At 40.3% G+C, this 14,634-nt stretch overlaps 1 protein-coding gene and 1 long non-coding RNA gene across 3 annotated transcripts in view; one reads left to right on the forward strand and one right to left on the reverse strand.

Moving 5' to 3' along the window:
* ATP8B1 (ATPase phospholipid transporting 8B1) overlaps positions 1 to 14,634 on the forward strand; it is a 144,251-nt gene that overhangs the window by 52,515 nt on the left and 77,102 nt on the right. For both annotated transcript variants that reach the window (XM_089683442.1, XM_089683441.1), the window contains exon 2: positions 6,124 to 6,313. In XM_089683442.1, coding sequence (XP_089539568.1) covers positions 6,136 to 6,313 — 178 coding nt within the window. In that variant the 5' untranslated portion in view covers positions 6,124 to 6,135. The remainder of the gene's footprint in view (positions 1 to 6,123; positions 6,314 to 14,634) is intronic.
* The window catches only part of LOC149457637 (uncharacterized), a 110,073-nt gene that overhangs the window by 34,113 nt on the left and 61,326 nt on the right, over positions 1 to 14,634 (reverse strand). The window lies entirely within an intron of this gene.

Here is a 14,634-nt window from a genome sequence, read left to right on the forward strand (position 1 = left end):
TTGTCCTAGCGTGAGCCTTTTGTGCGCCCAGCATTGTAGCGCGGCTCTTGTTTTGGATGGGTCTCTAAAGACTGATTATTTTTTCATTCAGTACCAATAACCTGTGTATAGTATCTCCCAGATTTCTGGTTTGAAGAACCTTGTACAATAGAGTATATGACTCAAGTTAATATTTAATCTGCTAAATTATTTACTCAAGGCTCTACTCTTTTCATTTTACAAAAAGTCCTCCTTTACAATTGCTCAGGGAGTGTGCAAGTGTCCATTGTTCTACTGAACAAAGCTTTTTTTTCCCTTTTCTTTTTTTCCCCAGTGTTATGTTCAAATGGATCTCCTTTTTTTTTCCATTTATTTTTGCAGATGGATCTAAAAATGGCCAGAGGTGTTAACATTTGGGGTTATGTTATCAGAAACACGGGTGAAATTAATTCACATGAAAAATAAAAATCGTTCATTAGAGCATTTCATAGTACTGCACCATTATGAACTCAACAATTTGGTAGGAAACTCTTAAATTGAGTTCGATTGCCATGCCAATGTTTTGAGTTCTGTGTTCAACTTCTTCATGCACATTAAGTACATTCTTCCCTGCATCTTTCTCCATCAGTTTACTTCATTGTTACAATCAAAATTAATAATCAATTAAATCCTTTAAAAACCGTTCCAAAAACTTTTTTTTTTTTTCTTCAAATGATATTTTATTTATGTATGGTCAGCTTTAATAGAGATTCCCTTCTGTTGAATATGCAAATACCTTGCTGTCTCAATGTAAGGGCACATAGAAAAAATTCTACAATTTCTATTCACACCATATTACTGCGCTGATGTATACCTCAAAGCAAGTGGCAAAAAAAAGGCAAAGGAGAGAGTAGTGAGGAACAGTGCTGGACTGTCACTACTGAGGAAGGGCAAAGTTAAAAAAAAAGTGCGTTTTGCGTGAAATCTTGCCTATTATGGGGCCTGGCAATAACTGAGTGCCTACCCTTTTTTGTAGCCATTTTTTAAAAAGTGTAAACTAAAAAAACAAATTAAATAACTTTTCTAATATTTACTGTACTTGTACTGCCTGCAGTGCATCCAGTCTTCACTTTATTGCAGGGCTAAAAGCACAGGCAGAATTTTTAGTATGTGACACATCTGGGATTATTGGATGTCTGCATTTCTATGCTGCCTGCTGTGGCTATGTCACCTTTATTCCTGGGGAGGGCGCTATATCACTACTGTGTCCCGTGCAGCTCTGAAGGGTCATACTAGTGAGGCAGCAGCTAAGGGAGATGCAGGCAGCGACACACATGGAATGGATCTTGCTGAAGTTTCCACCAGTGCCTCTAGTCCAGCAAGTGATGACTGGATTCAGACAGTAGTATAAGTATTATAAGCGCCTTTTACATGTCTGTGTGCGTTTTACTATTTTTCAAACGTTTGAACAGATTCAACAAACTGTTATAACAGTGATGCCTTACCCCTCAAAAGTGCCAAAATGAGAGGCCCCCAGAGAGGCTAATTTATCTCCTCAGTTCAAGGCTGATGACTTGGGGCCAGTGTCAACAAGCTTTAGGCTGTGGTGATGAGGTAGCTTTTGACATCAATTTGAGATTCTTCCTAATTTATTGACCAATGTACTTGACCTGCAGGTAAACTATTTCTGATATATACAAATGCCTGTCAACATAAGGTTTTAAAGCTGACTGTGCATGCACGTTCTATCTGACAACCATCTTTTTTGGCAGCTAGGCATCCCAAAGATATCCATGTTTCTTTGATTTCATATTTCCACCCGCTGATCATTTCTGAGTGCAAATCCTACACTTCAACTATGGGTACTCAGTGTGCATTACATCTTCCTGTACCAAACCAGCCATTGTCAACCAGTGTTTCATGGAGCCCTAGGGTTCCTCAGAGGTTTCTAGGGGTTCCTTGAAGCTGTGGCTGATTGACCTCCCATCTCATGGTGCCTGCATAGTTCCAGGGTCAACACAATTTGGCAAAACCTGCAGTATGATACAAATGATCATTTTAGCTGTCTATAGAAAGGACCACATTATAAGTTATGCATTATTTCTACTGATTGCCAATGTAAAGGGCCTTTTCCCCATTGAGCCTCCATGAATTGGTTATAGTAAGGTTCCTTGACACCTTAAAATTATTTTAGGGGTTCCTCTGTAGTAAAAGTGTTAAGAAATGCTATATATTACTATTCTACAAAGCAACACACCTCTCCCCTGACACACTGTTTAGCTAGTTGTCACTAAACTCTAATGAAACAGTTTTAACATCTGTTAAAAAATTTAGAATTTTGTTGCATACATTGCCATGACAAGTCAGCCATGAAAAGTGTGGATCTATAGTTGGGAACTTTTGACAGTTTTTGGTTCACACCTGTTTTTATTAGGTTTTTTTGAGTTTTATAAAATTTTTATTGATTTTTGTGTAGAGTACACAAGATCAAACCTTGATTATTTGTTTCTCAATCACACGTTTCAGTTATTTTGGCATTCTAGTGCATTGGCTATCCAGCATGTTTGTTGAAGATGGATGATGACAGCCACACTTTTCTATGGACTAAATGCTTTAATGCTCTGATTTTATATTAAACTTAAACCCATAAAAGGCAGGTTAAATAAAATGTGTCAGTGATCAAGCTGAATAGCCATTTACAGGAATGGAAGGAAACGTACTGGGAGAATCATGTAGACTGTCCTCCTGACAATTCTAATTGCCTTTCTATCATACTGATCCAGTGTATTCTATATTTTGAGTCCCTGACTATGAAATTGACATCCTTCTTAATTCTCTTATTCAGACTACATGACCCAATTGCTCAAATTTAAAATTTTAGAAGGAAGCAGCAGTTGTTACAATGTCCTAAAGTTTTTGGGGGGTTTTTTTGTTTTGTTTTTAATTTTTTAACTCGGGTTTCTCTGTAGCAAAAGGTTCATAGCATTAGGAACTTGAGGAGTAAGACTACGTTGCAGGTCTTCAAAGAACTCATTGACAAAATACTAAGTGCAGTGGTAAATAGCTCCAGAGCTTTTTGTGTCCTGTGCAAGTTTGTAATACATTTTTGTGACAGACCCAATTGGGACAGGGGTTTTTGAAGAGGACTATGGGCTAGCCTTCTACCCACTGATTATGGCCCATGGAAGAGACCAGGGATTTTGTCTGCTTGTCAGAGCATGGAGGGGTCCTGAAACCCTTTGACTGGCCAGCAGTATCTACTGAGATTATGCAGCCAGGAAGTTCCCAGAACAGTGGTGTGTCTGCAGGAACATTGTGTCAGAAAGATCGTGCAGATGCACCTTCACCAGCTGGAGATATGGAACTCTTCTTGGGCATATTTCCGGCTCGTCCTCGAGAACTGCATAATGCAGTATTTGTCAATTTTGATTACGATATCACCAACTTTTACATTCATTTTTTAGATTTCTGCTGAACATGTGCCACTTAGTAATCTAGATCTGAGCTGAATCTGGGGTGGGCCATTTATAATGTACTTTTATGTATCTGGGGCTGTTTCTCTGCATCCTGGTGGGCAAGTCCTGGCTAATTGAGACTTATTGTGGACAGGTTTTTTAGCACATAGACAAGGGAGGCAGGGTGTGTAATTCCTTTTGACTACTAGCCAGACTGATAAGACTTGTCTAGCTGCCTAGGTGTTAATTGGCTTGTTTAAAGTTTGCATTGTCATGTTTTCACTGGTTGTATGTCTTTTCTTATCTGTGCTAATATCCCCAAAAGGGGAATGTCCTCATGGGGATATAAATTATGTGTCTGGGTTTTAATAAACAGTTATTCCTTTGGTTTTGGTTTTACCTCCATATCTTTTCTGTGTATGAGGCTTGTGGTAAAGGGCTGGGTTTCGCTTTCGATCTACTGGAAGGCTTTGAAGGGCAAGAGGTACCCAGTCAGGGTGCCAGGCAGTCCATCACAATTATTAGCGACCATGGTATGCCGTCTTCCCTTTATTCTTTATTTGGACTTTGTCAAGGATGGGAACAAGCTTGGGTCTGCCCCCAAGTTCTTCTGGACTGGTTGTGTGTGGACTGACCTGGAGTAGGGGTTATATATCAACTACATTGCCGGTCTTGCTTTTCCCCCAAAGCTCACAATTTGTCCAGTTCTAAACCAAACAATTGTTCCTTAGATCCATGTAGTGTACCCAATGTATATACTTTTTAAATATAAAGAGAACCTAAAAGACACATGGGGCTGGATCATAATATTCCTGAAAATGCAGACTCAGTGTTTCAAATACTTTGAGTCAATGGCCCGAAAAACTATGCAGATAAGACAGCTCACTTTTATTTCAGAAGTCCTTATTTGCATACACAGATTCAAAGTAGGAAAGCAAGGTGGTCAACACATAGTCCCTTGAAATCAGGGACAATTGAGAGCTATCACTCATTTGAAACAAAGTCCCTCTTTCCTCATTTGTCCCTTATTTTGGTCTAATCTATACAGTTGAATATAAAAAGGCACTATCTGGTTTTCAAAAAATGTTTTACAGAGCTAAACCTTTCACCAATTTCTAAATTGCTGCATTTGTAAATTTCAAATAAAGGATTAATAGTGGTTAAAAAAAAAAGCACTTGTGGGTTTAACCAATCCATTTTTTTAAATATATTAATGTATAGTTCTCTTTTTTAGGGGGCGTGGCAGTGGCTGTGTCCTATGCCTGCATACTTTTGCTAATAGATGTTCCTCATTCCCATCTCAGAAAGTTGAGAGGTATCTCAACATGGCCTATTACTTTTCAAAAGAAGTTAACAATATCAGCCTACCCATTAAAGCTGTAGTAAACCCCAGGGGGAAAAAAAAAAGTCCCCTGCAAGGTAATGGCATAATGCGCTAGTATGCATCACATACCAGCACATTATGTAGGACTTGCCTTAAAATGAAGCCCTCCAGTGGCATGTTGTCTCCACTGCAGAGGCTTCCATCTTCACCCGGTCTTCCTTCCAGGTTCATGAGCTCCAGCCGTCTGACAGGCTGGGCAGCTATAAGAGTGCGCGGGAGTCCTGGGCCACTGCACAATACTCTGAAGGAATGGCACAGGTATGCCTTTCCTTCAGAGCACATGTGTCAACTCTAAAAGAGATATCTCCTAAATGGCGCACATTTAGGAGATATTAATTTTACCTACTGGTAAGCCACTTTAAACTTACTACAGGTTTCAATATCAAGTACAATAGAGATTTCCTAAAATGGACAGTATTTACATGACATTACATCAAATACCAATCAAAAAACAATATATGAACACCAATACATTATACACCAATCAGCCATAACATTATGACCACTAACAGGTAAAGCGAATACCCTGGATTGTCTTGTTACAATGGCACCTGAAAGTTGGTGGGGTATATTGGGCAGCAAGTGAACATATTGTCCCTGAAGTTGATGTGTTGAAAGCAGATATAATGGGCAAGTGTAGGGATTTGAGAAACTTTTGACAGGGCTGTAATTGCATGGCTAGACAATTGGGTCTGAGCAACTCCTAAACTGCAGCTCTTGTAGGATGTTCCCAGTCTGGCTAACCTGCACATGATGTGAATAGCCAGGTGCGTGTGATTTGGGAAGACATGGCACCAGAATGCACTATAAGAAGGCAAGCTGGCAAAAGCAGGGTGATGTAAAGGATTTGCTACTGATGGCTTGGTGCCAGATACCGCAGCATACCTTCAGAAGTCTAGTGGAGTCCATGCCTTGATGAGTCTGGACTGTCTTGGTGGCAAAAGGAGAACCTACTCCAATATTAGGTGGTTATGGTGGGTGGTCATCTTATTTAAGAGCAATGGCTGGACCTACAGATCGTTCTTTTATGCCCCTAGGCAAACTATGCATCTGCTGGTTCCATCATAAACTTGATCCATAGAAGCACAGCTTTCCATGCACTGCTCTGATGATGGTCAACATGACTAAAATGACCGTATAAAGTTTGGAGTAAATGGCTGTCTCTGTGCTTTAAACAAACCATTCTGGACAGTTGGTCCTGGAACATAACAAAAATCCCCAAGAAAACAAGAGCTAGTTTTTTTGTTTTTTTTTTGTAGTTTGGGATTTGAGCTTTAAATGTTTTTATGTTTGTTAGGTCAACACTGTTCCTTCTTTTTTAAACAGGTTGCTGACATCATGGACACAGACTATGATGATACAACGTGTGAAGAGGATTCACAGGTCCCCAATGATGAAGTTGTCCCATACAGTGATGATGAAACTGATGATGAGTTAGAAACTCCAGATTCTCATGAACCAGAACAAAACCGAATTAATAAACAAGCAGAACAGAGCCGTGAGCAAGCCCCTAAAGGTGAGTTTTGGCTCTGAAGAATGTCAGAGCTGACTATACCATGAATTAGAATAGCCAATCGCCTACAGCTCAGAAATCATACGGATGGAAGAATGTTTGTTTGTTTGTTTTACTGACCAAATTTGCATTTGATATACTGTGAGCCTTCTAATGGCCATCTGTGTACTAAGATACTGCTGAGGTCATCTGCATGCTCAAACTGTTATAGGCCATTGGCACGCTGTAAGACACAGCTAAAGGTCATTGTTGCACTGTGAGACTGCTACCTGCCATCTGTACTACGAGAGACTGCCAGAGGCTAATGGCATGCTGCAGGACATTGTTGCTGGAAGCCGTAAGCGTGCCGCAGGAGACTGCCGGTGGCCGTAAGCGTGCCGCGGGAGACTGCTGAAGGTAGTTCGCTGCATTCTGAGTGAATGCTAGAGGCTATCAATGCATTGCCAGAGACTGTTAGTAACCGCGGAAGTGACTACATCAAATTTGGAGTAGGTTTAAAAGGCCTATGAATAATAAACTGTTGCTGTGGATTAGAGTTCCAAGGCTGCAGGATGTATTTTTTTACAGCTATCAAATTGTTCAAAGAGGTCTGTGTGACGCCATCAGGCAACAAGCTTACAGATATATTGTAATAAAGTGAGAATTTAGCAGAGCTGGGGTGACAGAAGAGGAAAGTCCTGTAAAGGAAGCTCCACTAACCTTTTCCTTTGCTGAAGTATATTATTTTACTGCTTGGTAGGAGACCACATCAGAAGACCTCTATGAAATCTTTACTAGCTGTAAAAAGTAACGTGCTGGAGTGATTCCCAGAAACTTTGTTTTATGCTATGTTTCCCTCTAATTCTGCTTGGCTAGGACATAGGAGGCTCAGAAAATGAACTGTTGGAAGTTACCCCTAGCACACATATACAGCATAACCTTGGCTCCATTCAGCTCTAGTAGCAGATCTCCTGTTATACTACTGTTGGCTCCTCTGCAGCAGAAGCAACTTTTTCACATACCATTTTTTTCCACCTATTTCTTGTGCAGCCTCTGTTGAGCTCTGTTTTTGTCAGATTTATTTAATCATAGTGAGCTCCCTCAAAGGACCACCTAAACAAAAGAAAGACTTGCCCAAAGACAAGCGTTGCAGTTATGGCCAAAACCTAGGCTATTCTGATGAGCAAAGTAATGGGTCTTGTTGGTGCTACCTCTTGACCTCTCAGATTCATATTAGTCCATCATTCTCATGGTCCGACTTGGTTCTCAACAGGAACTGGGAGGAAAGTGCAAGCAAACTTTGGTAGGGCGTATTGGAACATCCCAGGATTTGGCTATGACTGGATGGTGTCTAAGACCTGCACTTTCTGAATCACTACAAAGGGGCTTTTTTATATGATAAAACTGGAGCAGCCATGGAGCTTCTGCCTATAGCAAGCAATGATTTATATTAATTAAATGGTTAGAGTATCAAAAACTGTTTTCAGTTTTTGGTTGAAGCCAGAGGGGATAAACCACCCGCCAGTATCTTCTCTCTGGCAGATTCTAGTGCTTGATCTCAGTTATTTGGTTTACAGTTCTGTACACCTATTGGAGCCTCCGGAATCTCATTCTTCCTGCTTGATTATTTTTTATATTATATTACATTGTATTAAATTATGGTATGGAGAAGGCAGCTTGAAAAGTGAAAGCAGGCAAAAACAAAGCCAGAATCTTGGAGAAATTTTAAGAAACTGTAAAGCACTTAATACTAAAGATCACTTTTGGGTGTAGATTCTTCACCTTTTTCAGTAAATGAAAATTCAAACCGTTCCCTGAAAGCAACAGCTTTTACAAATAAGCCCCACATACCATTTTTGTTTGATAGTAATAAACATTGGTCTAAAGTAAAAGCAGAATAAGTAGAGGTACATATAGAAGCACCAAACAAAGGATGCTTGAAGTCGGGATTTTTTCTGTTTTGTGTTTATGTATCCAAATCTTCAGGAAAAAAAACATGGCAACGTGTTTCAAGGGGCTTAATATGCCACCTTCTTCAGGGCTTAAAAGCTTGGCAGTGCACCCACAACTGCCACAATGAAAACAGCTGATGGCCATCAGATATAAACAGATTATTACAGAATGGAGGGCAGTCCTCTGGTTGAGATGCTAGAAGTTGGAATATATAGAACGCCAACTGCCTGACTCTACTCTACGAAGTATTGGGACCTATGTCAATGTGTACATTAAAAAAAAAAAAGTCAATGGGGAATGCAAAACTGACTTGATACAAGTCAAGTGAGAGTAGAGCACATAGAGATGAGGTGAACTTTCAGGTTCAGATTTATTTCTGTGCTTGGGAAAAGTTGACATGCACAAATATTAACATTTCTGATAGGCTGAATCAACCCCTAGCTTCTTGCTAAAGACAGCAATCCAACAGCTAGATCTTCCTACCATAATCCTGACACGTGGGAGTTGAATGTTCCCATCTACCTTTTTTTTTTTTTTTTTGTGTCCTGTCCCACCTCCTTTTACATTCAATGTAAAATATATTTTAAAAATTCAACAGGGAGAGTGGGGACCCCTGAAAATGGCCACAGAAGGTATACAGACCCAGAATCATTTTCTAAAGCCTTGTACTCTCTAAAATATAATCTGTGCCATGTGCAACTCAAGAAAGAGACAGGGGGAGATTAGAGAACTCAATGCATGGCTGAAGACCTGGTGTAAGAGGGAAGGATTTGGGTTTCTAGAGCACTGGGCTGACTTTTCATTGGGGTGCAACCTATATGCTAGAGATGGTTTGCACCTAAATAGAAGGGGGTCTGTTGTGCTGGGGGAGAGGTTTATGGGAAGGCTGGAGAAGTATTTAAACTAGAATCGAGGGGGGAGGGAGAATTTAGATTATAACTGGGTAGACAGATCAGACAGGGGTCAGTACTTTATTGGTGGGTGGAATGGGGAAAGTTGGGGGGGGGGGGGGCTATGGCAGATGAGAAGGTTCCCATGTTACAAACAACCAGTGGAATTGGTACCATTTGTATGAAAATAAAAAATATGCAAAATACGTGTTCACAAGGTGACAGGGAATTAAAGTGTTTGTTCACCAATGCCAGAAGTCTGCCAAGCAAAATAGGCGAGTTGGAAGCTTTGGTGCATGAAGAGAACTATGATTTCATTCTTATTGCTGAATCTTGGCTTCATTCTTCGCATGACTGGGCCATTAATATTCCTCACTATGTTCTCTTTTGGAGAGACGGTAAATGGGAAAGGTGGTGGTGTCTGTATGTGAGACTTGGTCTCAGAGCGAGTGTGAAAGAGGACCTAGTTGGAGAGTGTGATGAGGCTGAAGCATTATGGGTGGAACTGCACATGGGGGTGCGTACTACAAAGGTAATCATTGGAGTTTGTTATAGGCCTCCCAGTGTTAATAAGGAGGTGGAGACTCTGCTCCTTGCACAGATCAAAAGGCCTGGGACAGTGATAATAATAGGGGATTTTAACTACCCGGAAATTGACTGACTGGAGTAATGGTACTGCAGGAACTGTTAGAGGGCAAACATTTTTAAACCTACTACAGGACAATTTTATGGTACAGTTCATAGAGGCCCCAACTAGGAATGATGCTCTGCTGCACCTGGTAATCTCAAACCATGCAGAGCTTATTACGAATTTCCATATAAAAGAACATCTGGGTAGCAGTGAGCATAACATGATTTCATTTATTTTTAGCTGTAAACAGCAAGCACATACAGGAAAAATAAAAACGCTCAATTTTAAGAGAGCCAATCTTCCAAGGCTGAGAGCTGCTCTCCAAGACTTAGACTGGGAGGGAATATTTGCATCAATAAACACAACACAGAAATGGGAGTTCTCAAAAAGACTGTATGTGAACACACTGCTAAATGTATTCCCATGGGCAACAAGTTTAAAAGGCTAAAAATCAAACCTATGTGGCTTACGGCCAAAGTAAAAAAAAAAAAAGCTATAGATAATAAGAAAAGAGCTTTAATTAAATATAAAAATGAAGGAACGCTATCATCGTTTAAACATTACAAAGAATATAACAGAATGCAAAAAGGAAATAAAGGCCGCAAAAACTGAAAACGAATGACAGATTACAAAAGATAGCAGGACCAACCCAAAGCAATTCTTCAAATATATTAATAGTAAAAAGATCTGGTCCGAGCATGTAGGCCCTTTACAAAATAATCTAGAGTGGGTAACTGGGAACAAAGAGAATGCAAATTTATTAAATACCTTCTTTGGCTCTGTGTATACAAAGGAATATGGGGGAGCTCTTGTCTATAATGGGCATGGTACTGACACAGATCCAGATGATCCACATTGGCTCACAATTGATATTATCCAAAAATATTTAGACAGTATAAAGGTGAATAAAGCAGCTGGACCGGATGGCATACACCCACGGGTCCTTAGAAAATTGAGCTTTGTCATTTCAAAGCCTTTGTTTCTAATTTTTAGGGACACTTTAATGACTGACATAGTACCACTGGATTGGCGTAAGGCCAATGCGGTGCCAATATTTAAAAAGGGTCAAAATCTTTACCAAGTAATCATAGACCTGTTAGTTTAACTTATAGTATAGTTGGGAAGATACTGGACAGTTTAATAAAAAAACATAGATAGGTTCTTGCTGGAAAAAATAATTTAAGCAACAGACAGCATGGATTCATGAAAGACAGAAGTTGTCAAATAAATCTGATTTCTTTTTATGAGGAGGTGAGCAAGACCTTGGACAGAGGGGTGGCTGTGGACATGGTATATTTGGACAGAGGGGTGGCAGTGGACATGGTATATTTGGACAGAGGGGTGGTGGTGGACGTGGTATACTTGGATTTTGCAAAAGCGTTTGACACCATTCCCCACACACGGCTAATGTGTAAGGTAAAGTCTACAGGCTTGGCAAAATCTGTATGTAAATGGATAGAAAACTGGCTATAAGATTGTATTCAGAGAGTAGTGGTTAATGATTCATACTCTAAATGGTCTAGGGGTGTCAGTGGTGTACCCCAAAGTTCAGTGTTGGGACCCTTACTTTTTATTATATTTATAAACTATATAGGGTCTGGGTTTACAAATACCATTTCAGTCTTTGCAGATGACACCAAGCTGTGCCGTGGAATAACGTCCTTACAGGATGTCTTCAACTTACAAGCCAGTGCTCTGTGTAATTGGGCAACTATGTGGCAAATGAGGTGTATTGTTGATAAATGTAAGATTCTGCACTTGGGGGCTAAGAATATGCATGCATCATATATACTGGGGGGGTACAACTGGGGGATTCAGTGGTGGAGATCTGGGAGTTCTGGTAGATCACAAGCTTAATAATGGAATGCAATGTCAAGCTGTGGTTTCTAAAGTGAGCAAAAACCTCTCTTGTATTAAAAGATGTATAGACTCCAGAGAGAGAGATATTATATTTCCCCTGGTACAAATCATTAGTAAGACCTCATCTGGAATATGCAGTTCAGTTTTGGGTACCAATTCACAAAAAAGAACATTGGGGAACTGGAGAAAGTGCAGAGAAGGGCAACCAAACTGATAAGAGGCATGGAGGAGCTCAGCTATGAGGAAAGATTAGAGGAACTGAATGTGTTCTTTCTTGGGAAGAGGAGATTAAGGGGGGATATGACCTCCATGTATAATACATAAGGGGGGATATGACCTCCATGTATAATACATAAGGGGGGATATGATCTCCATGTATAATACATAAGGGGGGATATGATCTCTATGTATAATACATAAGGGGGGATATGATCACCATGTATAATACATAAGGGGGGATATGATCTCCATGTATAATACATAAGGGGGGATATGATCTCCATGTATAATACATAAGGGGGGATATGATCTCCATGTATAATACATAAGGGGGGATATGATCTCCATGTATAATACATAAGGGGGGATATGATCTCCATGTATAATACATAAGGGGGGATATGATCTCCATGTATAATACATAAGGGGGGATATGATCTCCATGTATAAATACATCCGTGGTTCATATAGCTCCCTGGTCTCCACCTCCCACGCCCGACTGCAGGACTTCTCCAGTACTTCCCCCATCCTCTGGAACTCACTACCCCAATCCATCAGACTGTCACCTTCCCTCCTCACCTTTAGGCGCACCCTGAAAACCCATCTCTTCAGGGAAGCCTACCCCGCCCTCACCTAACAACCGATCTCCTCCACTCCTCCCACCACTCCATCCCCCACAGCCACTTCCTCCTGTACCACTATCCCCTCCCTCCTAGATTGTAAGCTCGAAAGAGCAGGGCCCTTGAATCCCTCGTGTTTTGTTTTGTCACTGTATTGTCTTATGTACTGTCCCCCACTATAATTTACAGCGCTGAGCAAACCTTTTAGCGCTATATAAATACTGTATAATAATAATATAGTGAACTCTGTGTAGAGTTATTCACCCTGAGGTCATCACAGAGGACAAGGGGGAACTCTTTACGTCTGGAGGAGAAGAAATGTAATCTCCAAACGCGGAAAGGTTTCTTTACAGTGAGAGCTGTGAAAATGTGGAATAGACTCTCTCAAGAGTTGGTTCTGCCAAGCTAAGTGGATTGCTTTGAAAATGTCCTGGATTCTTTCTTAGATACACAGAATATAACTGGATACTAACATTTATAAGTAAAGTTGATCCAGGGAATATCCGATTGCCTCTCGGGGGATCAGGAGGATATTTTTTCCCTGCAGGAGCAAATTGGATCATGCTTTGCTGGGTTTTTTTTGCCTTCCTCCGGATCAACTGTGGGTGTAGGATTATAACTTTTTTTCTTTTTTTGGATGGACTTTTGTCTATTTCAGACAGACTAGTTATTTAACTATGTACACACTATGAGAAAATTGAACAACTGTTCATCCAATTTGCCACGAAAGTGCATATCATGATGTAGTTGGAATGGTATTGACTTGTAAGTAAATTCTTGGCAGATAAAGCAAATGTAGCTACTTACTAGCGTAGCAGAAGAGGGAATGTAGGGCTGTTCTTTGCTTCTGATCATGCACTTTTTTTTTTTTCTATTTAGGTTCTGTACAATTACTGTACACAATCAAAAATCAGATGATATGTTCACGTATGATAAAACGTTTCTAACTTGCACCCTCGTTTTTGTTGTCTAAAAAGTCTGAATCAGTTGTCGATGTCGAAAGCACTATACTAAGGATCAGATAATCGGCCAATCGTTTCTCAAGCATAAATTTTTGTATGATTTTCTTATCATGTGTATGGCCCCTTGTTTAAATGGTAGGAAGCCTTCTGTGTCCCATTAGGGAGGTCTTCCTTTCACTTCCTGTGGGTTTTTTTTCCTTTCTCTATCTCTCTCTTCAATTCACCCCAAATCAGAATAGGACCAAATACAATATAGCATTACCAAAGTTATTGAGATTGTATGGGTTTGGGTGGAAAAGGGGATGGGGGGGGGGGATAAGGCAGCTTTGGGGGGGGGGGGGGGGGTTGGAAAAAAAGTGATGGGAGATGAGTATTAGGTCTATAGTTTTTCATGCCCCTCACAGTGTGTGTGTGTGTGTGTGTGTGTGTGTGTGTGTGTGTGTGTGTGACATTGTCACGTTTATCTGTGTCTATCTCTGGGATAGTTGTCCCCATTGGAAGGTTTCTGCTCTATTCCTGTTCTGATCACCATGCAGCTTTGGATTTTCCCTCACTTTTGGTGACAGGGGTCACCTGGACAAGTAGAAAGGTGGGGTCTTCTGAGCAGTGAAACCTACAAAAATAAAAACCTGAGCAAGGACCAATGGAGATGCTATAAAAATCCTTGTGCAACAAAGTGTGTAAAACTGACATTTTAGAGACCTTATGATCCCCTTTATGAAAGTGTCAACCTAAGAAAGGGGACTTTTTTATTGCACAAGCTATGTAGTTATTGCAAATGGGATCTCAATAAAGATTTGTTATCTGTTGCCTTCAAAGCGCAGTCTGTTTTTTGTTACAGCAATAAAAAAACAGACCGGTTCTAACACTTCTACTCTATCTAAAAACAAAACATAAATAAATTGAAGTTAGACAAACTTTTTCTCCACTGGGTTTCAGATGGACTGACCTCTTAAAAGTACAGAACAGAAAACAAAGCCGCCCTTCTGAACTACATTGGGTTTAGGACCATTTTGCCAATGGAAACAATGCTTCTTAATGAATATAGCTGAATGGTGAAAAGGTGACTTGGCCATGGCTCAGTTACAGCGTGTGGCTATTGTTAGTTATGAAGTACAATGGCTTACACATGGGAGTCTTTATCTCTAAACTGTATGCTGACAGCTGAACAAATCCTGCAGGTCTGTCCTGAATAATTCACATTGTTACC

Source organism: Staurois parvus, unplaced genomic scaffold (assembly GCF_062004578.1).
Source record: "Staurois parvus isolate SC_StPar_1 unplaced genomic scaffold, SC_StPar_1.0 ptg000310l, whole genome shotgun sequence".
Lineage (NCBI taxonomy): Eukaryota > Metazoa > Chordata > Amphibia > Anura > Ranidae > Staurois > Staurois parvus.